The 26,555-nt window shown below is 47.6% G+C and overlaps 1 protein-coding gene across 1 annotated transcript in view; it reads right to left on the bottom strand.

Moving 5' to 3' along the window:
- The window catches only part of LOC101332953 (polycystin-1-like protein 2), an 83,103-nt gene that overhangs the window by 42,943 nt on the left and 13,605 nt on the right, over positions 1–26,555 (bottom strand). The window contains 14 exon segments of the mRNA XM_073796779.1: positions 854–1,047; positions 1,736–1,881; positions 3,622–3,738; positions 3,741–3,785; positions 4,920–5,061; positions 5,780–5,841; positions 5,844–5,899; positions 7,753–7,960; positions 9,471–9,588; positions 11,324–11,373; positions 13,779–13,856; positions 16,018–16,188; positions 16,191–16,421; positions 18,382–18,602. Of these exon segments, the coding sequence (XP_073652880.1) occupies positions 854–1,047; positions 1,736–1,881; positions 3,622–3,738; positions 3,741–3,785; positions 4,920–5,061; positions 5,780–5,841; positions 5,844–5,899; positions 7,753–7,960; positions 9,471–9,588; positions 11,324–11,373; positions 13,779–13,856; positions 16,018–16,188; positions 16,191–16,421; positions 18,382–18,602 (1,839 nt within the window).

Raw genomic sequence — 26,555 nt, 5'->3', positions numbered from 1 at the left:
GGAACTAGGTGAAGGAAGGGGCTGCGGTGAGAGGGCTGGAGGTGGGCAGGGGAAGAGCGAACCTGGGTTTGCTCCTGTCTTCACCACCTACTGGAAATGTGGACCCGGGAAAGCTGCTCACATCCTCGGTACCGTGCTGAGGACTTTCAGGCAAATCCTTCAGGAACCAGAGGAGCCTGTCTTCTGTCCTCCGTGCCCAGCAGGTGTGATGCTGTGTGTGGTGCACGCAGGTAGCATGCCTGGGAGCACACACTGGGAGTGGAAGTAATCATACCTTTTGCCAGAGTTGTTTCTAATGCTAGGTTGTAGCACATGGAATGGCCATTTTTGTGGATTGAAACTGGTTGAATGTTGGCAGTTTCATATGATTTGACCCACAGCTACAGTGAATGTAATTCTTAACATTCACCACAACCTTATGAGGAAAATACTGTTATTGTCCCTGTTTTCCAGGTGGGGAAACTGAGGCTTAGAGAGATTCAGGCCTGTGTCAATAGAGATGGTAAATGACAGAGCTGGGACAACATCAAACCATTAACCGTATGACCAAGATGGGGTCACTTTTCTCCTCTGGGCCTCGGTTTCATCCTCTTTAGTAGGAAGAGACTGGAGTGGTACCCTCTACATTCCCTCCCGCCCTAGAAACCTGTGGCTCCTTGAGACTGAGCAGAGAAAGCAGGCTTCCTTCATCCTGTGTCACTCACTGAAAGGACCAGAAGAGGGAGGTGACATCAACAGCTCGGGAGGCACCAAAGACTTCTCCACAGGTCCGTGGACCCCACTGCCCACCCCGAATGGCTGCATACAGACCCCAGGGCCCCAGCAAAGGGACAAAGGAGTCCATCGGGAGCACCTTTTGCTGGCGTCCTCTCTCAGCGGCTGCCCGGAGCCCGGCCCTTGGCACTGCTGGTCCAGCACGGATGACACAGACCTGGCCAGCTGGAAGAGCTGCTCAGGGCCATGCCCGCCCTACAGAGTGGCGGTGACATTGTCCCACACTGTGGCCTGAAATGCCGCATCCTCCACACGGGTACCTCCACGTGCGGCCTAACGGGAGACCAGAGACATGCTCAGAGCAGGAGGGTCTCAGCCCATCGGTTCTTGTTCCAGAACCTGGAGCCTGAAGTTCCTGGCCTGCACGTGGTGAAGCAGAGCAGCGCTGGACGGCTTGGCGCCTGGCATGGGGGCTCTTCCGAGGCTGGAGGGCAGGGGACCCACTTGTGCCAGCAGCCAACGGCCACCAAAAGCAAGTCTCAGGCAGGTCATTACTTCTCCCCTCACTGCCCTCCTCATCGTGCTCTCAGGCCCTTCCACTCCAGCACGCTTCTGACCCTTGAAGTTCACTTGAGATTTTATCCAGCCTCTGCCTTATAGACCTGTTGGCTGATCTGGGTCCTCCTTCTTCTGGACTCTGAAGGCACTTGGCCTAACTCACCTCTGGATCCTTCTGCCGCCATCTCCCTCAGGTCCCCCACCCCAAGTCCCCCAGGCCCTTCCCCTATACTGGCCACTAGTCATAAGATCTACAAAGGTAGAGACCACATCTCTTTTGTCCACGGCTATATCCCCAAGACCGGGCACATAGTAGGTGCTCTGTAAATACATGTTGAAGGAATGAATGAATCAACCACTCATCTGGTCATACCCTTGGCTCCCTTCAACCCGGCCACCCTTTTGTTGAGGTTTAGACAAGTCAAGAAGTTGTCTTAGTAGAGAAACAGTGGCTGCCAGCCACCTTAACTGCTGCCTGGGTCTGCTCTCTGTCACCCACGTGATTGCAGACAGAAATGACCACTGTCAGCATGAAGTCATTGTTTTCTGCTCCAAGTGGCAGGTAAACTGATGGGAGGGCAGGTTCAGGGCCACAGTATAGACAGGAACCTGGCAAATGGACATTGGACAATTAGGGGGGCATCTCCAGGCCCCAGGGACACTGTAAACCCACCAAGGTAGAGCCTGATGACAAGGACACAAAAGCCACAGCTCGTGAAGTCACGGCAGGCACTCGTGGACTCCATACTTCCCGGGAAAAGATGGCCGTTTATGCCAATCCACTGTCGTCTCTAAGTAATCACATGCTACTGTGACTTTGGAATAATTTTACTAAAATCCATGAAAGTTTTCAGAAAAAGAATCCCCCATTTACAAGCTTTTTAGAAAAATTCAAGGTGGTAAACCAAATTACAAAAAGAAGGAGAAAGAGGAGGAGGAGGAAAAGAAGATCTTAACAATTGGTTCAAGACATATCCAAACTCCCTCAAATGTCACTTCCTGTACAAAGGCCTTCCCAGGCCGCTCTATCTAAAGCAGCGCCCCTGTCCTGTGTCTTTGTTTACCAGCTATCTCTACCACTAATTATAAATACAGTGAGGTCAGAGACTTCCTCTCTTTTGTTCACTGCTGTATATCTAGGACCTAGAACGGAGTCTGACGTTCAATACGTCTGCTGTAAGAGTGAATGAATGAATGAATATCCTTCGTATCCTTAAAGGGGACCCGCCTATCATTGGAATCACTTCATTGTAGTGTGCGGACAATCACGACGTTCTTGAATTGTAATTGACAACTCATTTTTATATGGTCACACTTCCCTGCCCCTTACTGGAGCAGCTAGCCTGGCGTCTCCATTTAGGGGGACACAGGTTTGAAATGAAACCTGCTTACCTTCCTTGAATTGGTCCCTTCCAGGCTCAGACCCAGTCGCGGCCCTCTGAACAGCCCTGCATTCCATGTCCATCTGACGGGCACCCCATGAAAACCACAATCCCTTGGGTCTGAGAATGGGGCCCCTCCATCTTTGCCTAGTCAATGGGTTCAGTTTATGTCCTTGTGGTGTTTAATGCCGGACCCTGGGGAGCACCCCTGCAACACTCCTGGAGCCTAGGTTTGCAGGAAGGTCCCAATCTGACTGGCACATTTTCAGAGCTCTTGTGAGGGTCACAGAATGCCAAAGGCCATTGGGAGGAGACAAGGACTCAAACGGGCCCGCCAAGGACCAACCACCCCCAAATCGGAAGAGCAGAGGCAATGTGGGCACTCACCCCGTCTCTCCTGCTGATGCCCTGCTGCTGTCTTGGGTGTGGGTTGTGGTGACAGGACACTGGCTGGGGCACTGAAGTGGGGTGGCATCAGCATGCTCCGTCCTCTCCTGTAAACCTGTGCAAACAGGTCTCGTCTCAGCTCAGCATGCTCTGTGACATCGCCCATTCCCAGCTACCTCCCGCAAAGTGGGGTCAGTAGCATCGTGGATGGTTCTGTGAACCAGGCCACCCCTGTCCTGAGTGGCTCCAGGGGTCGGGGCTACTCCGAGTGTGCACTGAGGAGTGGTATCCTGGTAGCGACCCCACGTGGTCACACTTCTGCATATCCTCCTCCATTTAGCCTGTTCCACGTCCCTCATGCCACGATAGAGGTCGTTTTGGCCTCCACAGTTGTGGAGAAGATAGGGAGTTACTGCTTCTCACCTCGCTGAGATGTGTGGCAGGGTCTGTGTGCCTGGGGGCGGGGCTTCAGGGTCATCCTGCAAACCTCTCTCACACATGGAACATATTCTTTGCAGCTCCCGGAGAGAGACAGGCACCTATTCAGGAGCTGAGGGGAGAGCTAGTCCCAAGCCGCTACCTGACTCCAGGCAGAAGCAGTACTCCAGGAGCCCCAGGGCGGCGGAAGCGTTGCAGAAGATGGCAAAGCTCGTCAGAACAGTGCCCTCCTCTGGGGCAGTGGTACAGGTGGGCAGTGGGAGCTGATCACGTAGGTGCCCTCCCTGTAGGCGTGCCGGGTCACTGCTGGGGAGAGGAGACGGAGGGTGCTTAGGGGGCTGTGTGAGGCGCACAAACTCCACCATGGTTCACGATCTCCTGGGAGCTTGTTCAACATGCAGGTTCCCAGGCCCCTCTCCAGGGCCTCAGACCTCTCTGTAGATTCTGGGGTGGGGCCCAGAAATCTGCATATCTAACAACTCCCACGCCCACCCCCTCACCCCCTTGATGCAGGGCATTCCAGGGTCTCTGAGAAACTGGGCAGAGATAGAATCCCAGTCCTGCCATTTACTATCCATGTGACCTTGGCTTTCACCTTTTTAAGAATCAGTTTCTCATCTGTAAAATGGGGCTAATAATAATAGCTTCCTCCCAGGGCTTTAGTGAGGAGGGAGTATATCGGGAAACAAGACTTGCTCAAGAGACCGAGTTAGGACGGGCCACAGCCAGGATCTGGAAACACGCAGAACTCCCCCCAAACCATGGGCTCCCATAGCACCATGAAGAGCCCCCAGCTAAGCTGCGCCAATACCCCACACCACCTGTTATAATCACCTGGTTTTTCAAAAGGAGTGCACACCTGGAAGAGCTGGGCATAGAGGATTTTAATCAATTAAAATGAATTCCCTGGCCTACACTTAATTCAGAAGGTTTGGGGTGAACCCAGGAGTGTGCATTTTAAACTAGTACCCCAGGTTATCCTGGGCAGGTGGTCTATGGGCCACTTTGAGAAATACTGAATCAAAGGAATGCACCTGAAAAAGAAGAATCACCCCATTATTTATCTTTTTGAGAGTCTACTTCTCCTGCTGCTCTGGGCTTGTTTTAAGTGAGAAGCACTGAATCGCCTGGCAGGACGTGCAGGCTGCACACCCCACTGCTTTTACCACTGATGGTGTGTCATCCACCCTGCATCATACAGTTCAGAGGCGGGTGTTTCTGTTCTGCCGTTTGCATGAGTGGAAATTGAGGCACAGAGACCTTGAATCCGATGCCTGAAGTCTTCCAGTTAGAAGGCGGCGGTGGTGGGATTCACACCAGAGCCTGTGTATGGCCCCCGCCCTGCACTGATGTCCCCTGTTTCAGCGCTCCTGGGTTTGTCTTGCTCACTGTCTGCAGGAGACAGGATCTGTGACATGAGACTGAAGGAGGCCTTCCCACCTCTGACTCTGGTTCCGGTGGCCTGGCTGCGGGTCCTCAGGAAGGAGCTGTTCAGCAGCAGGGTGGCGGTGTCGCTCTGAAGGAGGATTAAAGAACGTGGCCAGAATCCTTGGAGTCTGCAGGCCGCCGGGAGGGGCTCGGCCTGAAAGAGAGCACAGCCCAGGGCCCCTGAGGCTGCAGCCAGCCTACAGGACTCAGCAGGGCAGCGGCTTCTGACCCCGGGAGGCCTTTCGGATTTGTCTCCAATGGATTGACGGCAGTATCACCTGCTTTCCTGAGGTCAGCCCAAATAGCTCATCTCCAGCCGCGTTAGAGTGTTTGTCCTTGTCCAGGTTCCCTGGAAGCAGAGTCTGAGACAAGGATTTGTGTGCAGGGCATTTGTGAGGGAGGCTCTCAGGCAAAACCAGGAGGGCAGGGAGGGAAGCCGAATGGGGTGGAGAATGAAACAAGGCAAAGAAGTGGTTTCGGGAGGCATCCAGCTTCATTCAGCCTGATCCCATGGGGAGCTCTGGAGCATAAGCTGCACCCCAGAAATTGTCTCACTCAGAGCCCGGGGGGCTAGGCTGTTAGACCCCACAGTTATTGGCCAGTAGCCGCCCCATCGCAGCTGGGGGATGCCTGCATCAGCCTGGTAAGGATGGGCTGGGCACCCACAGCATCTGCTGCGATGTTTCCCTATTGTTTCTGCTTCGCTGCATCCGTTCTGTCTTCTGACCAATGCTCCCCAGCCCCCGACTCCTACTCCTCGGGCTCTGAGTGGAGTTGACCAAACCCCAGCTCAGTCCTAGGCATGTGACTCAGGTCTGGTCAATCAAAGTGGGAAGACGTTTCTGTTTTTGAGAGGCTGCCAGTGTCCTCGCCTTCTCCAGCAGGGTGTCATCTAAATACCAGCTGAACACGGCTGCTGCAGACTTGTCCCCACGGTGACCTTGAGCATAACGCCCCTGCTGGCATTCACTGGCCTGCAGTTCTCCTCACAGCTGAAAGGGAGACAGAGGACGGAGCAGGGATGCTCCCTCAGACGTTGTGGCCACCCGCCTGGTCTTTTGTCCAGTTCTTCTCAAGTCCTTTGAGAAGGTAGGAAATGGCTTTGTCAAGTGAAAGATGGAATAAAAACAACTTCTGCCCCAACCAAAACCAGGTCACGAAGATGAAGCGATTCGTTCCTGCCTGAATTCCCATTTCATTCACTGCACAAGAGAATGACACGGAAAGTGCGTGAGGCTGAGAGAGGACCCTAGGCTCCAATCCCGCCCCTGCCACTTGTGAATGACTGCTTTGCACAAGCCACTTAACCTCTCTGAGCCTCAGTTTCCTCACCTGTAAAGTGAGGGGATAAGAGCAGTCAATTTCCATGATTCTTTCTAGTGCTGATAATGATCAGTGAATCCTGTGATTTTACAGCACACGTGCCACATCCCACTGTTATTAGCTTAGCCAGTGCTGACCACAACCCTATGAGGATCCCCATATCACAGACGAGCAAACTGAGCTCAGAAAGTTGTGTGATGAGTCCCAGGGACACAGCTCCTGAGTGGGGGATGGAACATGGGCCCACACGTCTGGACCCGAGTCCTGGGCCTTCTGTGTAATGTCATATTCCCTCACATGAGCCAGTGAGAGATCACTGACTCCTGCTGTGTCCAACCTATCCCCAGTCCTTTTAGTAGGAGCTTTAAAATAGCTCTCGAATCTCCCCACTTCTGTCTTCACGTCTACCCTAGTGCAAGTGAGCCAGACATTCTCCATTGGCCCCTGCAGCCCACTTGCCATCAACTCTGTGGCTCTGTGCGCCAGGGACTGATCTCCATAGACTGCATCACTGAGTCTCCACACCTGCCAATGGGCCCAGCCAATGGGGAGCCTTGAGAGGAGAGAGGTTGGGATAGTTATTCACCACTTTCCCTGCTCCTTACCAAATGGACTGCAGTTGGCAGAGGCCGTGTTCCTCTGGCCGAGGCCACAGCTCGTGCCGGGGGCACCTCTCCCGCAGCTGCAGCTCCCAAGGGGGTTCCAGAGATGCCATCCCCTTCTCTTACCCCTGCAGGCCTAAGAGGGACAATGGCTTCCTCCTGTTGTAGTCCTGCATTGTCATCCCTGGTTGATCCCCTTATCCCTGCCCTTGTCTGTAAATAGACCCTTTATCCAACTCCCCTCCATTCCCAATTTCAGTGAGCCATCTGCTTCCTTCAGGGACCCAGCTGATGGCCACGCTACCTTGAACTCTCACCTTGATTCCTGCAAGTGCCTAAGCAACCTCCCTGAGTCCTCTCTCGCCGCCTCCCGACCCCGCCCCAGCGGCTTCTCCACCCTGCTACCAGAGCGTTTGGAAGCAAAACGTGATCATGTTCCCAGCCTGCTTAAAAGTCTTGGGTGGCTTTCCAGAACTCTTAGGATAAAGGCCGAAATCATGTGTCTGACATAACCCTCAAGGCCCTGCCGGAGCCAGGCCCTGCCTGCTCTTCCGCCATGCTCCAGCCACACCAGCCTCTTTCACTTCCAGATTATTGTATGCTCCCTCCCTTTACTGTCTGTCCTGTCTCCCGCCCTCCCTTTTCCTGGCCAAGTTAATTCCTCTTCTGTCTTCACATCTCTGCTGAGGGCAGCCTTCCCTGATCCCGTGTCGGGGAAGATGTCATAGAGGCGTGCTCTCTCCTTCCATTCATTTGTGTGAACCACTGCTGATCACCAAGTAACCCCAGTGAGAACTGAGACTGGGTCTGGTTTTACCCACCACTGTATGTCCTACCCCTTAGTCAGTGTAGCCAGAGCTGGCACTCAGTACATGTTGGCCAAACGGCAGCCCTGCAGGAGTTTGCTCTGGTGCTCCCACCTGACTCGCGGCCTGAGTTCCAGGGGGTCAGACACACAGAGGCACTGCTTCTCCAGGTTCTCCAGCTCCCGGCCTCTCCAGACTGCCAGGCGCAGGGTAACAGCAGAGTCAGGCGTCGGCAGGCGGGACGGTGGCACTACCAACTCCCTCTGGTCTGTGCGGCGCAGCTGCCTCTCAACACAATCGCTCCACTGAGCCCAGCAGTGCCCTGAGAGAGAGAGAGGTAGGCCAACACTGTGATCCACCCAGGCACCTTGAACTTGACACATGTGGCTACCTTCTGGTTGGGGGTTTTTAGAAGAAGTGGGTCATGGATAAGAAAATTGGTTCCAAATAGAGATTCTTTTTTTTTAGTTTCAGGTTGAAGGAATGGTGCCACAGAAGAATGTTTCTGGGGAAATGACCCCCGCTTCACCCAGACTCTGAGCAAACCTGCAGGATGTGTTGGCTTGTTTTGCATCAGTGACTTGCACTGGTGAGCAGGCCAGCACAGAGCAGGAGAGGCTCCCAGAGGATATACAGCCCCGCCTGGGAGAAGGCGCCTTCTTGTCCCTGGTGTAAGTGATTGTCCACAGCTGTTTGTCTCTGTGCAGTACATTGGGGACCTGGGAGGCTGTATCTCTATCTGGGACGCTGCATGTCATCTCGTGCTTTGTACCAACTCAGTAAGTCTCTGTGTCCTTTGCCCTTCAACTCTGTTGATTAATGTATATCCACTACTCCAACTACCCCTGATGTGTAGTCATTCACAGGATATGCCTGGGGTCAGGTCATCAGCTCGATCACCTAAAACCTATATTTGTATCCTCTATTAATTCAGATAGAACTAACATGCTGAAGGATGTCCTGAGCACTTACCGATTAATATCAAAAGACTTCAAATGTTACATGACTTTTGATCCAGTTATTCCATTTCTGGGAACTTGTTTATGAAAGTAACCACAGCCGCAAGTAAAGATTGAACTGTAAGGATGTTCATTACAGCGTTGTTTATAAGGGCAAATCATTTGAAACAACCTCAGTGTCCAAAAAGAGGGCACTGGTAAATAAATGATCATGCAGCAACTTGACAGTCTATTATGCAGGTATTATGAAAATCAAGATGGAGAAGAAGATACCAAGACATGAAAATATGTGGGATACATTGTTCAATGAAAAAAAAGGGTAACAAAAGCAATATGTACAGTATGAATGGCATTCATTTTATTTCTAGAAGAGTGTGCATAGCTAGGATATATCTGTATAAAAAGGAGAACAACCATTTCTTAAAAATAAGTACTGGTGGTACCATCTTGGTTTGTCAGAAAAGACCTCATCACTTCCTCCTTCTAAACTATCTTCTCAGTGGCATACCAAGAGCGTGGAGGTTAAAAGAGGGGTTCAGTCCAAGAGGGGAGGAGTATTTTACCACTAATATTGTTTGTGGTGACAATAAAAAAGCAGGCTGGGTTTTAGGGTTTAACTGTTGTTCCTAAATTCTCTACAGATAGTGCCTCTCCTGGTTGCCTGCATTCAGGGCCACCCCCATCGTGGTTTGCCACTGCTTCCACCCACCTCCCATTTCTATGGAATTCACAATCTCTGGCACGTACAAGGCACACAAAACGTCAAGCGTGAGTAATCCTGGTGTGAAGGTTAAGAAAAACAGCAGCAAAAGCTGACCGTTGTCCATCACTCCGTGGTGAGATAGGACGGTTCAGAGTTCTAAGGTCACCTACCACATGCCCACTGGAAGCGAAAGTCCTTGTTACTATCTGGCCAGCCCAGAGTCACTGTTGTGAAAGGATCCAAGTACTGACCTGGTTCCACGCACAGCTCCACATCCCCTCTATCTCTCTGCAGAAAAAGCAGCTGGCTGGTGAGACGCCCTCCACAGCTGGCACCCCACCTTGCGCCCCAGAGCAGTCTGTGCCAGGGGTGGCCACAGTGTGAGGCATGGAGTGGAGACAGACCTGTCTGATCCCCCTAGCCTGCAGGGGATGGATCACTGGGTAAGTGACTAGGCCAAGTGCGGGCTGGGTGCCAAGGGTTCATCATGCGTTCAGCTGCATGAACAGAGCCTGCTCTGGGCCAGGCCCAGTGCTTGAGGCCTGGAGATAGAGGAATAGAGAGCCAGCCCCTGCCCTTATACCTAGTCTGACAGACAAGGAACCCAACAATTAAAATGCAGAGTGCTAACTGCTGCAGTAGAGAGGGCTCAGGGGATCGTGATAATAGATGAGGGAGGAAGTAGGTTGAGAACGCCTGTTCCCCCTAAGGATTTGACAGTGTCTGACTCCTGACTCCTGGGGCTGCTGTGGATCAGATGAGAAAAACGAGTGACGCGCTTCCTCTTGTGTCTGGAGCAGAGGACAGCGCGGAGCTATTACCTCTACACAGCAGACAGCTGGTGTCAGGGCAAGCTTCCCAGAGGACAGGACCCCAGGGCTATGGAGCCGGGGAAGGAGGAGGAGTGAGGGCGAGCTGGGGCAACGATGGAGAGCACGTGGATTCAAGGAAAGGGGTTGGCAGGCATGTGGTGTGTTCCAGGATCAGTTCTGGTTAGACCTGTTAAACAGCTCAGGCCCAGAGGGCTTGTCCTGGGAATAACAGGAGGCTGTGGCAGAACTCAGTCCCCAGGGGTCTCTCTGGTTTGAGAATAAAGCTCAACCCCCTTGCCTTGGCACCTGAGGCCCCATGTGATTTGGCCTCTGTCCGTCTCTATTATCTTCTACATCCTCCCCGCCTCCAACAGCAGGCCTCAGGGCCTTCTCATCTACATACCTAGACAGTTCTTGTTCTGCTTCCAGGATGGCTGGCTGTCCTATCTTCAGGTCCCCACTTAAATGTTACCTCTCAAGAGCCCATGTCTGATCACATTTGCTAGTCCACCCTCTGCTAGTTGCTGTCACTGCTCTGTATTGGTTCTAGTTAGATGCATCACAGTTCTTAATTATATGCTAACTTGTGAGTTAGTCTCACCCGCTAAGCTTCCTGAAGGCAGGGACCACATCTGTTTATTCACCATTGTTTCCCCAGCCCCTAATACCAATCCTTGAACATTGTAGAGGCACAATAAATCTTGTTATTGAATAAATGCATGCATGAGCAATGTCAAGAGCAAGGAGTCAAAGACTTAGTCTTGCTATAAATACCAAAAGACCTGGGCCTTTTTTCTCATATAAGCATTAAAAGCCATGAATTTCCATCCGAGCACTGCCTTAGCTGTATCCCATAAATTTGGATAGGTTGTGTTGTCATTATCACTTAAAATATTTTAAAATATCCTTGTGATTTTTTCTTTGACCCATTGATCTTTTTTTTTAAGAAGTGTGCTGTTTAATTTCCAAGATGTCTGAGAGATATCTACGTATCCTAGATAACTTATTATTGATTTATAACATGCTGCTGTTGTGGTTAGAGGACGTGCTTCATTTGATTTCAATCCCTCTGGGTTTCTTTTTAAAAAGAAGAAGCCTCAGTGATTGCTAGTGCTCTGCTGTTAGCACCAAAAAGCCCAAATTCAAAACTAAAACAGAGTACTTAGACATCTTTTTCTTGTGAGGTTAAGTGTTTTAAAAAAAATACTCACATTCTTTTCCTGAGCCTTTGTTCCAGGTGGTTCTTGGAGACTGAAGGGAGCTATGAACACAGTAGGGATGGGTGTCAGACGTTGGTGGTGTTTATAAGGTCACCAAAGGGCAGAGTCAGAGGGTACGCTGAGGATGCCCTGGGAGTATCTGCCTGTCTTTGGAAATGGTTTAGGGACACGCAGAGAATATTCAGGTTGTAGGAAATGGGTCAAAAGCAAAACCGTCATGTTCACCGCTGGGCTATAGACACCTCTTTGGCGGATAAGAAAGAGGCGGGCAGCTGCCAATGGCAGGTAGAACAAGATTAAGGTCAGACTTGCAGCTGTTCGCCATTAATGTTTACCTGCCAGTTGAAGGGTGAGGGTGGGGAGCCCTCATCTCATATGCTATTTTCTGTGGTGCAAATGTTCCCATACAGGCAGATTTCAGGATACCAAGGTGACCTCACTGAATGCATAGTGGGAGATATGGGCACAACCAGCTCTGGCAGGCTGGTAGGAGCTGGACTCAGCACGCCATGGTGTGTTTCTGGATCCATTCATTGGCGTCTTAATGGCTGTGCGAACCTCGGCAGGTTAGTTACTCTTTCTGAGTCTTAGGTGCCTCATCCGTAAAGAAGGCTGAAGGCAGCCCTTATTTCTCAAAGCTCCAGGAGGACTGAATGCTGTGCTGTATATATTAGTGCTTTGTCATCTATTCATCTGTAAAGAATATTAGTGTGTCAAGTTAAAAAAAATGGAAAAGGTACTCTCAGCTGATATGCTCTGAAGATATTGAAATGTGAGTTTGATTAATATCTAATTAAAGTGTAGTGATTAAGTTAAGCACTTAGGGTTGGTCATTCCATGTGATTCGCTAGGCCCTGGTGACTTGGATGTTTTAAGATCAGGGTATTACTGATCTTTAAAGAATTCCCTCTCAGTGAATTCTTATTCTCACAATGATAAGTTTGAAGGTCTGTAAAATCATACAAAACAAAGCTAAAATGCCAGACACAGAGATCTTTCTTAACCGTAAGAAGGAAGATGGTCCAATAACCCTGAATGAAGAAATCCAGAGAAATTGTCGCTACCCTGATCCTGCCATGAATTAGCTGAGTGACTTTTGCAAAGTCAATTAACCTCCCTGGACCTCAAATTCCATACGTGGAAACTCCTAGGAGGACTGTGGACAGTAAGTAGAACGGACATCTCATATTTTCTTCCCCCGTCCAGGCATCCACGCCCCCTTCTTTTGATAATGGCACTGACAGATGATATTTTCCCTGGGGAACCATCCCTCCCCACCCTCAGTCCTTTGGGTGAATCTGGTCCTACGTCATGTTCCGGGGTGGACGTGTGATCCTGGTCTGCCCTGAGTACCACTGCCCTCTGGTCTCAGCAACAGGTCTAGGAGGGACCATGAACCAAGCTTAGACAAGTGAGAGGCAGCCTCAGGACTTGTTCTGAAAATATCAACACAGAGATGCTCTTTCTCCTCTGGGGTTAAGGACTGAAGCCTGCAGCCATCTTGCTACTACTTGGGAAGAGGGAGTCAGACTGAAGCCAACATAGAACAAAGAGATGGAGAGAGGCAGATTTCCGAAGACATTGCGTGGCTGGATCCTGCTGTGCCTAAACCCTGGACTTTTATTTTCTGAGTGATAAAATTTCCTTTGGCTTGAGCCATTTTGAACTTCTTTTCTTTCTCTTGCTACTCAAAAGTCCGGGCAAACACAGTCAAGGTGAATTTTAAGACAGTGACATCTACTATTGGCTGCCTACCAACAGCCAATACCCTGCTCTTCCTCTTGGCTGTCAGAATCCATCTTCTCCCACAGAGCCTAAAAATGCTGGATTCCCAGCATCCCTTACAGCTGGGCACCTGACCCAACTTTGGCCAATGGTATCTAAAGGGAAGATTGCTGGGGACTAGTGGGAAAGACTTTTTTCCCTAATATAAAGAGATGCACAGGGGGACATGGGTTTCTGCTGCTGCTGGATAATGCTGGGTTGACAGGTGATGTCTGGAACTGCGGCAGCCATCTTGATTGCATGAGACACAAGCCTAAGGACCAAGTGAAATCTCTGAGGATGGCAGAGCAGAATGACAGACTGAGCCTGGGTCCTCGCTGGTGACACTGAGCCACTGAACCAACCTGGGAACTAACTTCTTAGTTATGTAAGATAATAAGACTTGAACTTAAAGCCACTTATGTTGGGCTTTCTATTATTTGAAGCCTAAAGCAGTGCAACTAATACAAATTCGAATGTTTTAGAATTCTGTATCAATGGTTGGATGTTCTGTTGCTTACATTATTGCCTATTTAGAGTAACCAGAGAATTCTTAATATCTGTGAAACAAAATAAGCATTCAAAGCTCTGTTTTGAGGGCCCCCTCACTAGATTCCCGAGGAAGTGCAATGCCCTAAACTCCTGGTCACAAGTTTTATACCCCCTTGCAGAAAATTCTTACCTGTGACAGTGATGCTTCCAATTTTCAAACTCAAGTTTGAGAAGGCGTTCCTCACCAGCACAGTGACCAGAAAGGTGCCTGCAATGCAAAGGGTGGAGAATTATGGGCATTGTAATAAATTGTTTAACTTGCTCTGAGAGAGTTCTCCCAGCCTGTGCTTCTCCAGTCCTCTGATGGCAGTATCTGACTCTTTCATCATCAAAGCATTTAATGTATCCCTGATGTATGCCAGGCATGGTGCAAGGCTCTGGGGACACAGAGATGAATGAAACATGGTCCTTGTCCTCAAGGCCTTATGGTCTAGTAGGCATGTGGGACACTCCAGTGTGGGAATCGGCATGGAAGGCAGTGTGGGCATGGGGTTGGGGGTCTGCTTCTACCTTGGGGGAGAAAGAAATGGTTAATGAGGTGGGGCAGGGGCTAGAGCTGAAGTTCAGAGGATGAGCAGGTGCTCATTTGCCAGATGAGAGAGGAGATTCCAGCAGAAGGAGGCCAATTACACGGTTTTAAAAGGGTCGAGAGAGTGGGGAGGGGAGAGGAGGATTTGTCAGAAGACTTGGAGAGAGCCGCTGCTACATGAGTATCCCCGCCCCCCTGCCTCCCTCATGGGGAAGAGGTGGTGGGTGCTACCTTCTTCTCTTCTCAAGCCTGGAGAGAAGGTCTTCAGAGAGGGCCCTTGGTGAGCTGGGTATGTGTTCTTTGAGGCTGGGAACCCCCATGGACAGGTTCCTTACTCATGCCCTTGGAATGATCTATGACGGGTGGAGGAGAGGGAAGGGGAGAGAGGAAAGGCAGCATTTCTGCATTTGGGAAATGACTACAGTCGGCTGGAAGCAGCCAAGGACTGGGTGAGAATTTTCTAAGGACCAGATGTTAGCCTTGGCGGTGGAGAGGGTAGAGAGAACGAGGAGAACAGAGAAAGGGACCCTGTTGGTGACAGGAGAGCCCTGGACTGAGTGAATTCTTATTCTCAGACAGTTGTAGCTGTCTGACATCTATAGTTGTCAGTTGTCTATGAGCCTCAAGAGCCCATGGAAGCTCCTACGAGAGGCGGCTGCAAACATCTGCTGGGCGGTGAGAGCAAGGCCAGCGCCACCAAGTGAGCACCTTCCTGTCCTGCCTGGTTCCCTGTCCTTCCCCCCTCACTCCCTTCATCCCTGGAGGTGTCCAGTCTGTTTTTCTCATGGGGAGGAGAAGACTGCTTATCATCTAAGAGAGAGCCCCAAAGTCACGGGTGTATGGAGAGTTTATCTCTTACCTCCTACCAAGTAGCTTTTATAGGAGACAAAAATTAATTTGAATTACAGCCTCTTTATTATATTTGCCATTGTCGTTCCATTTCATTTCCAGATTCTTCCTGTTCCAAACTGTACCTTTGGTACCTGGCAAAATTGCGATGTTTCTCTTCTTGACTCTGTCGTTCCTTCTGCCATCTCTTTTGCCACATCCCTTGCTGAGGGCATGGTAGCCCATACCTGCACATCATTACCCCCTTTCTCACACACCTCTGAGGTCCAGGGTAGCGGACCTGGGTGGGCTGGAGACTCTGCCACCTTCATCACTTTCCTGCCTGCTGACCTCACCACACTGCCCTCAGAGACACTCTGTTCTTTCCAGACTAAATGCACGTCAGCTGTGGCCTCCTGCCCTGGTTGGTGCCAGCCGGTCTGCTGCCCTATCTCTATTCCAGGCAGCCTCCTGATACCTCCTCTCTTGTCCCTCTCTCTCTTCCACCCTTTAGTTTTTACCCATCTCTCCCCCGCAGGGCGTGGACTGCAGTTTCCCGAAACACATTCTCCTCTAGAAATGATGGAAGAAATCCAAGTACTCCCGCTCTCTTCCAGTGGTTCTCAGTGGGGGTGATTTTGCTCCCCAGGGCACAGTTGGCAATGTCTGGAGACATCTGTAGTTGTCATGACTCGGAGGCTGGGGCTACTGGCACCCAGTGGGTCGAGGCCAGGGATGCTGCTAAGCATCCTACAGTGGACAGGACGGTCCCCACAACAAAGAATTATCTGGTCCCAAATGTCAGAAGTGCCAAAGTTGAGAATCCCTGTGACTGTAAGTTCTATAACTGCAAGTAATATCTGTCTCTTCCTTATTTTGTGACCCAGGCTGGATGCTGTGAACCATCTTTTTGTCTGGGACACACTGAAAAACTGGCTGGCAGAACCCTGGACACCAAGTCAGGAAGGGAAGAGGAGGGAGGTTTGGAAGGGGAGCCACAAACTCCAAGTACCTTCAAGAGGAACTGCCACGTGGTAAGTCCCAAATGGCCCCCCAAGGCTCTCTTTCTCATGGGAGAAGGTTGCATTGAGTCCTGCCACCTCAAAGTTCAGCCTCTCCGGGATACCGTGAGCCGCCGAGACATTGACTAGTAGGTCCTGTCCAAGCTCCAAGTTGCCAGAGCCCAGGAGGCCTGCAGGCCTGACAGGGGCTCCACGAAGTGGATGGTGATGTTTCTGGAGGGGGCAGAGGTGGTGATGTTGCTGGTGGCTCAGATCTCCAAGTGGTGCATCCCTGGGCCCATCCGTTGCTGGACTGCTCCATCCAGGGTCACACTGTAGGGGAGCGGGCCCCTCTGCGTGGTGAACTCAGCCAGGGTTGTGTTACCTGACAGCACAGTGTAAGTCACCCCTGTTCCTAGGTGGAGTAAGACACATTTAAGAATGTCAGTCATGCAGTAGATTATACTGAGGTAGTTCAGACTCCAGTTGTAAAGTCAGATTCCACATATAGACATAGATATGGATATAAAGACATATGTAAGGATATATCCTCCCCACCCAAATATTAAAACGGATTATCTCTGAGTATTGGGTTCATGAGTGATTTTTCTTTCAGGGCCCTCTCTGCTCACCTGCATATTCTAATTATTTTATTTATTTTATTTTATTTATTTGGCTGCGCCGGGTCTTAATTGCAGCACACAGGATCTTCGTTGCCACGTGCGGGTTCTTAGTGGCAGCATGCAGGATCTAGTTCCCTGATGAGGGATCAAACCTGGGCCCCCTGCATTGGGAGCGCGGAGTCTTAACCACTGGACACCAGGGAAGTCCCTCTAATTATTTATACTATGCATGTGTTACCGTAAACTTAAAAGTTTGTAGTAAAAACCTCAGAACATTTTGTTGATAGAGATATCCTTGTGGCGAGGAAGGCTCAAAAGGTAGCATCTCTTAAGGGTGTGGCTGGTTTTCATGCATGAGAATTAGCCTCCAGTCTTGTCTTAAGTCGAAGCAGTGAAGCCCTTTCCATCTCCATGACTAACTGCCTGAAACCCTGCCCAACGAGAGAACTCAGCCTGTTCACATTAAGATGGGCTCCCTTACGGACTGGGGCTGGTTATCCTAACTGGATGCTAAATATTGTGGTTGACTCTTAAAAAATATGATTTAAACCACTAAATTAAGATTCTTTCCAATAGAAACCAAGCTAGTATATTTCTTGTTTGAGTGATGCTACTGTTGCTGCTGATGGTGTTGACATAAGCCCTCTGAGAACAGGAGCCCTGACTTTCATGTTTATTGCTGCCTCCCCCCATACCTGACAAAGAGTAGTCACTCAATTATGTTTGTAGAATGAAAAAAGATTATCTTAAGTTTTTCCAGGTGCGCCTAGCAAGCTATCTTCAGCCAACAAGCACACCAGAACAGAAAGGAGCCCCAAGCACTGTGTTTAAGGTCCCGTTATAGATCCATGAAGTTACTGCTCTGAGTGAGGCTCTGGGTGGTATGAGGTTGGACTGAGACATGTCCTCACCTCCACAGCTCTGTGCCACTCAGTTTATATCAACAGGTCTCTGTCCAGATCTCAGACTGGACCTGTGCCTTGAGGAAAGATACTGCCTTCGGTGAGGATGGGAGAGTCTATTGACAGAAGGGGTGATAGTCAAAATATTTAACAACTGAAACTGCATGGGCACCAGCTAAGTAGAATGATTTTCTGATAAATCAGAATGGACACTGTGACCAATCCGAATGGATGCTGTGACCAATTAGAATGGACGTTGTGACCAATGAGAAATATTGCTATGACCAATCAGAATAGGTGCCATGACAAATCAGAATGGATACCTTGACTGATCAAAATGGACATGATGGCCAATCAGAATGGCCTCTGTGACCAATCAGAAGAGAAACTGTGAGCTATCAGCACGGACACCAGCCATAACAGCTGCTGTAGTTGATTATCAGCCCTAACTGGGGGCAATGTGATTGTGTCAAGCTGGTCGATGCTGGCTGTGCTGAGATTCACATGCCCCCAACAGGGAATGGCTTGGAAGTCCAAGTCTTGTGATGGGACTAGGGGCATGCAAATGGTCTTCAGAAGGATGGTTGCTCTCACTAGCTTACTAGCCTTGTGACTTTGGCCAAATTTCTCAACCTTCCTTCCATTTCTTCCTCCATAAAATGTATTGGGTGGGCTACTATATAAGCACTTAGACCAGTTCCTGGTATACACTAGGTACTAAATAAATGAGTGGCTAAGAAACTAACTCCATAAGTGTTTGCTGTTAGTACTTATTGAAGCCTGGGAGCTGGATGGATAGATTGGGGGCAAATCAAGGCTGCCTTGACCTTGACCATTTCTGCAGACTCACCTCCATCAAGCTCCAACTGAATCCACAGAGGGTCCCTGAAGACTGCCCAGGAGAGAGGGCTGGTTCCTGATGTGGACAGGCCAGAACACCCAGTCACACAGAGCCTCTCCATCTTGTCTCACATCGTCACTTGCTTCTGAGCTATCACGTTCCACTCGCTGGTTGTACACTCGACAAACACAGTGAATTCCCCAGGGGCTGTGAACTGGTGGAAGACGCTGCTGGACAAACTGCCAACAACGGTCAGAAACATTACCAGTGTTGGGCTCACACACACGCGCATTCACATGTGTGCTTGTGTGCACTCCTACCATACATCTCCCCCGCTCTGCAAAGATAAAAAACAATGAAGAAAAAGATGGTCCACGACCAAGCCACGCTCTCTGTGTTTGTGAAGGTTACACTGAGACTCCTGGAGCAGGTGAGAAATGGAAGAAATAGCTCTGACTAATTAGGGAGTCGAATACTTGGCTGCAAGTCCATTGTCTGCCATTTTCTCCCTCTGTGGCTCATATGCACCCCCTCTCTGGGCCTCTTGCTTCATCTGTAAAATACTATGCCCCAGCCTACCTTTCTGAGCCTTGTTTTCCCCATTTGTAAAATGGGATGAGTCCAAACATATCAAAATTGCGAGTATGTTTTGCTTCTCATTTTCCCAAGGGGACTAATTTAAAATCCCTCAAATGGCCCCAAAAGATTCATGTGACCTCCCCTCCTGTCCTCCTCCTCAGCTCCTGCCACACTCCCCTTCTGTAACTATACTGGTAGCTCAGACCTCTTTCCAGTTCATAGAACATGTCACTTCTTCCCCACCCCAAGGCCCAGAAGTGCTCTTTACAGGGAAGCCTCTTGCCCATCCCTTTGCTCATACGCTTGTTCTTCCTTCAGTTCTCAGCTTAAACATCACCTCCTCAGGGCCGTCTTCTTAGATTCTTTTATAACTGCCATAGCTTTGCTGCTTCTCCTAGGTGACACTCACCCCTTTTGTGCTCGCTTATTCACTGTCATGCTTCCCTGTGGAGCTGTCAGCGCAGACAGTGTCTGTCTAGTTCTCCCTTTATACCTGGCATCTAGCACAGAGCCTAGCACATAGTGAGGGCTTGAGAAATAGTTTACAAATGGATACAGTTGTGATAAAGCTTGGAGAACAGTAACCTGATTCTTGGTGCTGGCCAAGATGGAGTTAGCCCACTATAGCCTATTTCTTCCATTAATTACAACTAAAAACCTGGGCAGAACACAAAAAGAAACTACCCAAGGACTCTGAAAAGTAAAAACCAGTAGGCAGATTGCGGGTGAAAGTCAAAACTTTAAGAATCGTCCATAAAGACGGGAGTTTCCTGTTTTCTTTCTGGGTTTTTTTTTGTGTGTGGGGGGGGTTTGTTTGTTTGTTTGTTTAATCTCCTTTATCTCTTGACTTTGTCCCGAGGGTAGTCTGGGTCATGGTACTGCACAGTGAGTAAAGAAAACAAAAACCCCGAGAGAAACACCCTCTGTTTAGCCAGAGGACCAGAAAAAGGGCCCCAGTGAGTCTGAGACTACAAAGGAAATACCCACTTTTGTTTTGTGTTAGTCTTTTTTTTTTCTCTCCTGTACCTACCCCAGGCTGTCCTCTCTCTTGGAGCCTCACTGACTGTGTGGGGTGATGCAGACCCCAAAATCCCTAAGAGAAAACTGATCTTTCTATCCAGAAGATCCATGGAAAGGGGCCTGTGGGAGCTGGAGATTGTGGGGAAAGTCCTGAAAAGGAGAGATGCAGAGATGATGATTCCCTAATTCTGTGTATGGCCCAGCATGAATCATGAGTTCACCCAGAAACTGCACATGTGCAGAACAGACCCAAAGAAATATAGCAAAGGCCTCTTGGACTAAAGTACAACATAAACCAGCACCCCGAGTGGCACATGAATGGAACAGACCCTGACGGTTTTGGAAACTGAACTGGAATGGGAACCACTGCTCACAGAAGGCAAGTCAGAATATGTGGTCTGAACCTAACTGGGTTGGTTGCCTGCTAAAACAAAACAAACAGACAAGAAAAAATTAACATTTTCCAGAGTATTCTTAAAAGGACCCAGAGTGTCAGAACCTACTACCTAAAATGTTCAGAATATAATCCAGAATTGCCTGATACATAAAGAACCAGGAAAATGTGGCCAAATTTCAAGGGAAAACATAATCAGTAGATGTCAGTCCTGAGGTGACTCAGATATTAAAATGTCAAAGACTTTAACCCAACTATTATAACTATGCTCCATGAAGTAAAAGGAAACTCTCTTGAAATGAATGGAAAGCTAGACATTCTCAGCAGAGAAACCGAAACTATTAACAAGAGCCAAGTGGAAATTTTAGAAATGAATAACACAGTCTGAAATAAAAGAGTCATTGGTTGGATGCAATAGCAGAATTGAGATGGCAGAGGGAAAAGTCAGTGAGCTTGAAGACAGAGCAAGAGAAATTATCCAATCTAAAGAACATAGAGAAAAAAATATTAAAAATTAAAAAAATGAGCAGAATGTCAGCAATCTGTGTAACAATATCTAAAGGTAAAACATTTGTGTTATTGGAGCACCAGAGAGAAGAAAGAGGTTGCTGTAGAAAAATATATTTGAAGAAATAATGGCTGAAAACTTTCCAGATTTGACAAAGCACGTAAATTTAAAGATTCAAGAAGTTCTGTGAAACCCCAAATGTAACAAACAAATGAAAACAAACAAAAAAAAACCTTAAAGAAAACCTTGCCCACACATATAGTGAAGTGCTGAAAATTGAAGATAAAAAAAATCTTGAGATCAGTCTGAAAAAAAATGATACACTACATGTAGAGAAAACAGTGATTTGAATGACTGTAGATTTCTTTGGAAACTGGAGGTCAGAGACAGTGAATGACATCTTCAAAGTGCTGAAAGAAAAGAGCTGTCAACACATAATTCTGTAGCCAGCAAAAATATCTTCCAGGAATTAAATCAAAATAAAGACATTCTCAGGAATAAAGAAATTCTGTAAGAGACTTTGTTGCTGCAAAATCTACTTTAAAAGAAATGCTTGGGCTTCCCCAGTGGCTCAGTGGTTAAGAATCTGCCTGCCAGTGCAGTTCGAGCCCTGGTCCAGGAAGATCCCACATGCCGTGGAGCATCTAAGCCCGTGTGACACAACTACTGAGCATGTGCTCTAGAGCCCATGAGGCATAACTACTGAGCCCGTGCGCCACAACTACTGAAGCTCATGTGCCTAGAGCCCGTGCTCCACAACAAGAGAAGCCACCGCAATGATGAAGCCCGTGCACTGCAACGAACAGTAGCCCCTGCTCGCCACAACTAGAGAAAGCCCGTGCGCGGCTACAAAGACCCAACACAGCCATAAATAAATAAACAAATTTATTTTTTAAAAAAATGAAAAAGGCAATTTGAAGGAAGTTTTTCCAGCTGAAGGGAAATGATATCAGAGGGAAACTCGAAACTTCAAGAATGAAGGGAGAGTTCAAGAAAAGGTAAATATCTTGGTAAATGTAGCCTATTTTTCTCCTCTTAAGTTCTTTAATATATGTATGACTGTTGAAAGGGCTTTTCAATGTATGTAAACATCCTACAACTGACAATTGTAACATAAAAGATGGCAGGCAAAGGAAACTATATGCTGGTAAGGCCATAATATTTTACCTGAAGTGGAAAATATTAACTCTAAGTAGACTGTGAAAGGTTAGATATGTATGTTGTAATCCCCAAGGAAACTATTTAAAAAGTAATACAAAGAAAAATAACCCCAAAAGCCAATAGGTAAGCTAAAATGGAATGCTGAAAATATTCAACTAATCCAAAAGAGGGGAAGAAAGGAGAGGAACGGGGGAAGATAAACAGAGGGTGCAAACAGAACACAAATAACAAAATAGTAGACCTAAATCTAACTACATCAATAATTACATTAATTGTAAACAGTCTAAACATACCAATTATTATGCCAGATGAGATTTTAAAAAACCAAGACTCAACTGTATGCTGTCTATAAGATGCCCACTTTAAATATGACAATATAGATAGGTTAAAAGTAAAAGGATGGTCGTATAGCACAGGGGACTCTACTCAGTGCTCTGTGGTGACCTAAATGGGAAGGAAATACAAAAAGGAGGGGATATATGTATACGTATAGCTGATTCACTTTGCTATACAGTAGAAACTAATACAACATTGTAAAACAACTATACTCCAATAAAAAATTTTAAAAAATAATCACTTTGAGAAAACAGTTAACAACAACAACAAAAAAGTAAAAGGATGGAAGAAAGATGTAACAGCAAACACTAATCAAAAGAATGTTGGAGTGGCCATTATTAATATCAAACCATGTAGATTTCAGAACAAGGAAACTAACTGTAGAAATGTGAAGATGGCCTTGAATCCTACGTGTTTTTCAGCAATCTGTCTGGAAGAAGCAATTTATTCCATTTTCTAAACTCTGGTGCCAACTGAAATTGCCCAGGACTAAAAAGCAGAGAAATGGATTTTTCTTGATTTGTCACCCAGTGATCTTACCCAAGAGCAAAGAGTGCAAAGTGGTTTAGTAACTGCTGCCAACAAAGAGAAGCTGTGCTTGGAGTACAAAGCAATGGAGACAACAACTTAAATTTAATGATCCTATGACCCAGGAATTCCACTCCTGGGTATAAACCCAACAGAAATGTGTACATATGTGCATGAAAAGACATGTACTAGAATGTTCACAGTTGCACAAGTTGTAATAGTACAAATGGGAAACCACCCCAATGCGTATCGACACTAGAATGGATAAGTTGAGGAATATTCATACAACAGAATGATATACAGCAGTGAGAAAAAAGAAATCACAGTTATACACAGCAATATGCATAAATCTCAAAAACATACTGAGCAGAAGTAAGACACAAGAGAAAATATACTTTCCAATTCTATTTATAAAAATTTCAAACACAGGTCACAGTAGTCGATGATGTTAGAAATCAGTATCCTTGGTGGGGGGGCGGCCCGTGGAGGATTTCTGGGTACTGGGTCATGTTTTGTTTCTTGATCTAGGTGCCGGTTACATGGATGTGTTTATTGTCTAAAAATTAATTGAACTGTATCTTTTTGTGCAGTTTTCTATACATATCTTATGCCTCAATAAAAAGTTGAAAAATTAGTTCAAAATTCCATCACTTACTGGTTTGTATACACTGCTTTGATACTTGACGTGAATATGTTACAATTTAATGAGAGGTCCCCCAGACTCAGCTCTGTCCAGAGGTGACTCAAAATAAAGACCCAAGAATTATGGCAATACCCAGATCTGTCAGTAGGTGGCGCTGAATTACCCAACGCTGGACTTGGACAAATTTCACTTTATTCAAATTGTGTCTATAGGCACATAATATAATTTCAGAAATGTAGAAAGTTTCCCACGACAAACAGAGAAACAAAACAGCTTGCCATGCAAATGAACACAAGACATGGGGAGTGCAAGGCTAGAAGGAGCTTTTAAAGGAGAAATCCTTTGACTTCTTACGCTGTTTCTATTTGAGGTTGAATCCTATCCATTAGCTCATGTGATTTATCTAGGATGGAGACGGAGTCCGATTTGAAAAATTCACCTGTTAGCCTAATGAGGAGTTAAGCAAAAGTAGGAGTCCATACAAACACATTTTAAAAAAGCATAGTGACGTTTGCACGAAGTATGTGACTTCTGTATACTTAAAATTCATGCCATTTTCCACACTGTAAACTGAGTTCTGAGGCTGCTAGTGCTTATAAGAAAGCATCAGAAATATATCTCCCAATGTTAATAAAAATGATAGCAGAAGATGAGTGGGTAGTTTCAAGGTCTAACAGATCTTTAAAGTAGACAAAATTGGGTTATCGGGTTGGAGTTATGGTGGAGGGTATCACCATTTATTTCTTTCGAAAGAGAAAAGAAAATGCAGTAGCTTTCACTTACAGCAAATGCCCAGAGGGTTTGCAAATGTAAAGCATTGTTTATTGCTGTTTCTCTTAGATTATGAAAACATTTAATCACACAGAGAATTCCAGAGAGTAATATGATAAACACCCTTGGACTCACCATCCAGAGTGGACAAGTATTTGCATTTTGTCCCATTTGCTCCAGTTTTTAACTACATTTGTATATTACTGAAATGTCCTTGTGTAACTAAAGAACTTAGCAGGGCTACAGTCAGTCAATTTTGACTTATGCCAAATGCAATTTGTGTAAAATTTGGGGGCTGAAAGACTATGTAACTTAGCATTTCTTGTTTGTTTTTCTTAATTTATTTATTTTTGGCTGTGTTGGATCTTCGTTTCTGTGCGAGGGCTTTCTCTAGTTGCAGCGCGTGGGGGCCACTCTTCATCGCAGTGCGCGGGCCTCTCACTATCGCGGCCTCTCTTGTTGCGGAGCACAGGCTCCAGACGCGCAGGCTCAGTAGTTGTGGCTCACGGGCCCAGTTGCTCCGCGGCATGTGGGATCCTCCCAGATCAGGGCTCGAACCCGTGTCCCCTGCATTGGCAGGCAGATTCTTAACCACTGTGCCACCAGGGAAGCCCCAGCATTTCTTGTTTTATTGATGAAATGGTAGCAAACGGGAAGAAACCTGCAGAATAATGCCATGGGTATTTCTATCACTTAAACCTTTTTTTCTCCAAAGCAACTTCATATTTAATTTCTCATTTTACTCTGTGAAACAGTTAAGATCGCCATCAATATAAATGTGATAGGGAAGGAAATGGAAACCCAGAGATTGTCTCTGGGTCTCACATCATATCTAGGATAAGAACCCCAGCCTCTGGACACATTTTATTTTGCGGCATGGCACAATGCCTGAGACCCCAGAGGACTTCTGAGTTTGAGATCCGCACTCACTGGATCAGATTTGGACTGTGGACCGGGTTGGTCCCCGGGTTGCCCCAGCCCACCCAGGCCTTCTGGGAATGGCAGGCACCCACAGGGCTGAATTCAGAACCTCTAGCCCACACAGAGTAGAACCAGAGATGTTTCAGGGTTAGGAGAGGTGCTTATGAGCCTCCGTGATTTCCCTGGGGATCCTTGATTTCTCTGAAATGAGCCAGATGCCAAGGAGGATCTGGAACTGATGGGGCACCCCTTCAGCTGGGGCACCCAGCAGGGTAGAATGGAGCTTATTCCAGGCCCAGGTAGGACTTCGAAATGTTATGAATTGTGTTCAGCTGCCATCCGCTTGGGGAGCTATTCTTCCCTGGAGGATGCAGCGTCTGGTGCCCTTGGGCCCCGATGCTGCGTGCTGTGTCCTCCACCAGGACCTAAGAGCCTAAGAGCCTGAGCTTTGATTCCAGGCAGCCCTGGCTTGCCTGGCTATGCTGTCACTCACCAGCTGCGTGGCTTGGGCATCGCTACTGGACCTCTTGAAGCCTCAATAGCTTTGTCTGTAAAACAAGATGATTATGTAGTTCAGCACTGTCCAACAGAAACTGTGTGAGCCACGTGTGTCATTGTAAACTTTCTAATGGTCACACTGAAAAAAGTGAGAAGGAGCAGGTGAAATTAATTTAGAAAATTTATTTCCTTAACCCCAATAGATCCAAAATACTATCATTTCAATGTGTAATCAGTATCAAAACATCACTTAGTGAGATATTTTACATTCTTTCATGGGAAGGGAGCTACATCTTCAATATCCCACGTGCGTTTACATTTACAGCACATCTCAGTTGAGAGCAGCTGTATTCCAAGGGCCCAGTAGCTCATATGGTGAGTGGCTGTTATTCAGGACAGAGTAGCTCCTGCTCATGGGGTTGTTGTGAGGATTAAGTGAGATTGGGTGTGAAAGCTGCTTAGCTGGACTGTTATTAATATTGCTACTATTATTTTTATTATCCTTATCAACAAAAAACATTCGTACACGCAGGTGAGCATCTTCTTCACCCCGTTACTGACTCCTTGGACAGTGACTCGGGAGATTCCGCAGAGCCGAGCTAAAAGGACCCAGCTCTCCATGACTGTTTGAGTGACCTTCTCCATTGAGAAAACCTGTGAGCACCATTCCTCCCATTCCCGTATGTATGCCCCTTTGTACTGTGACTCTGCCTCTCCTTCCACCAACAGGTGGAGACTATTTCTCCACCTGTTCAGTGTGGGCTTGGCCATGGAACTTGCTCTGGTCAATGGGACATTAGAAAATGTGACACAAGTAGTGATTT

The sequence above is a fragment of the Tursiops truncatus genome, chromosome 19, assembly GCF_011762595.2.
Source record: "Tursiops truncatus isolate mTurTru1 chromosome 19, mTurTru1.mat.Y, whole genome shotgun sequence".
Lineage (NCBI taxonomy): Eukaryota > Metazoa > Chordata > Mammalia > Artiodactyla > Delphinidae > Tursiops > Tursiops truncatus.
Note: the sequence above shows the minus strand (reverse complement) of the source record. Positions and strands in the feature narration are given on the sequence as shown.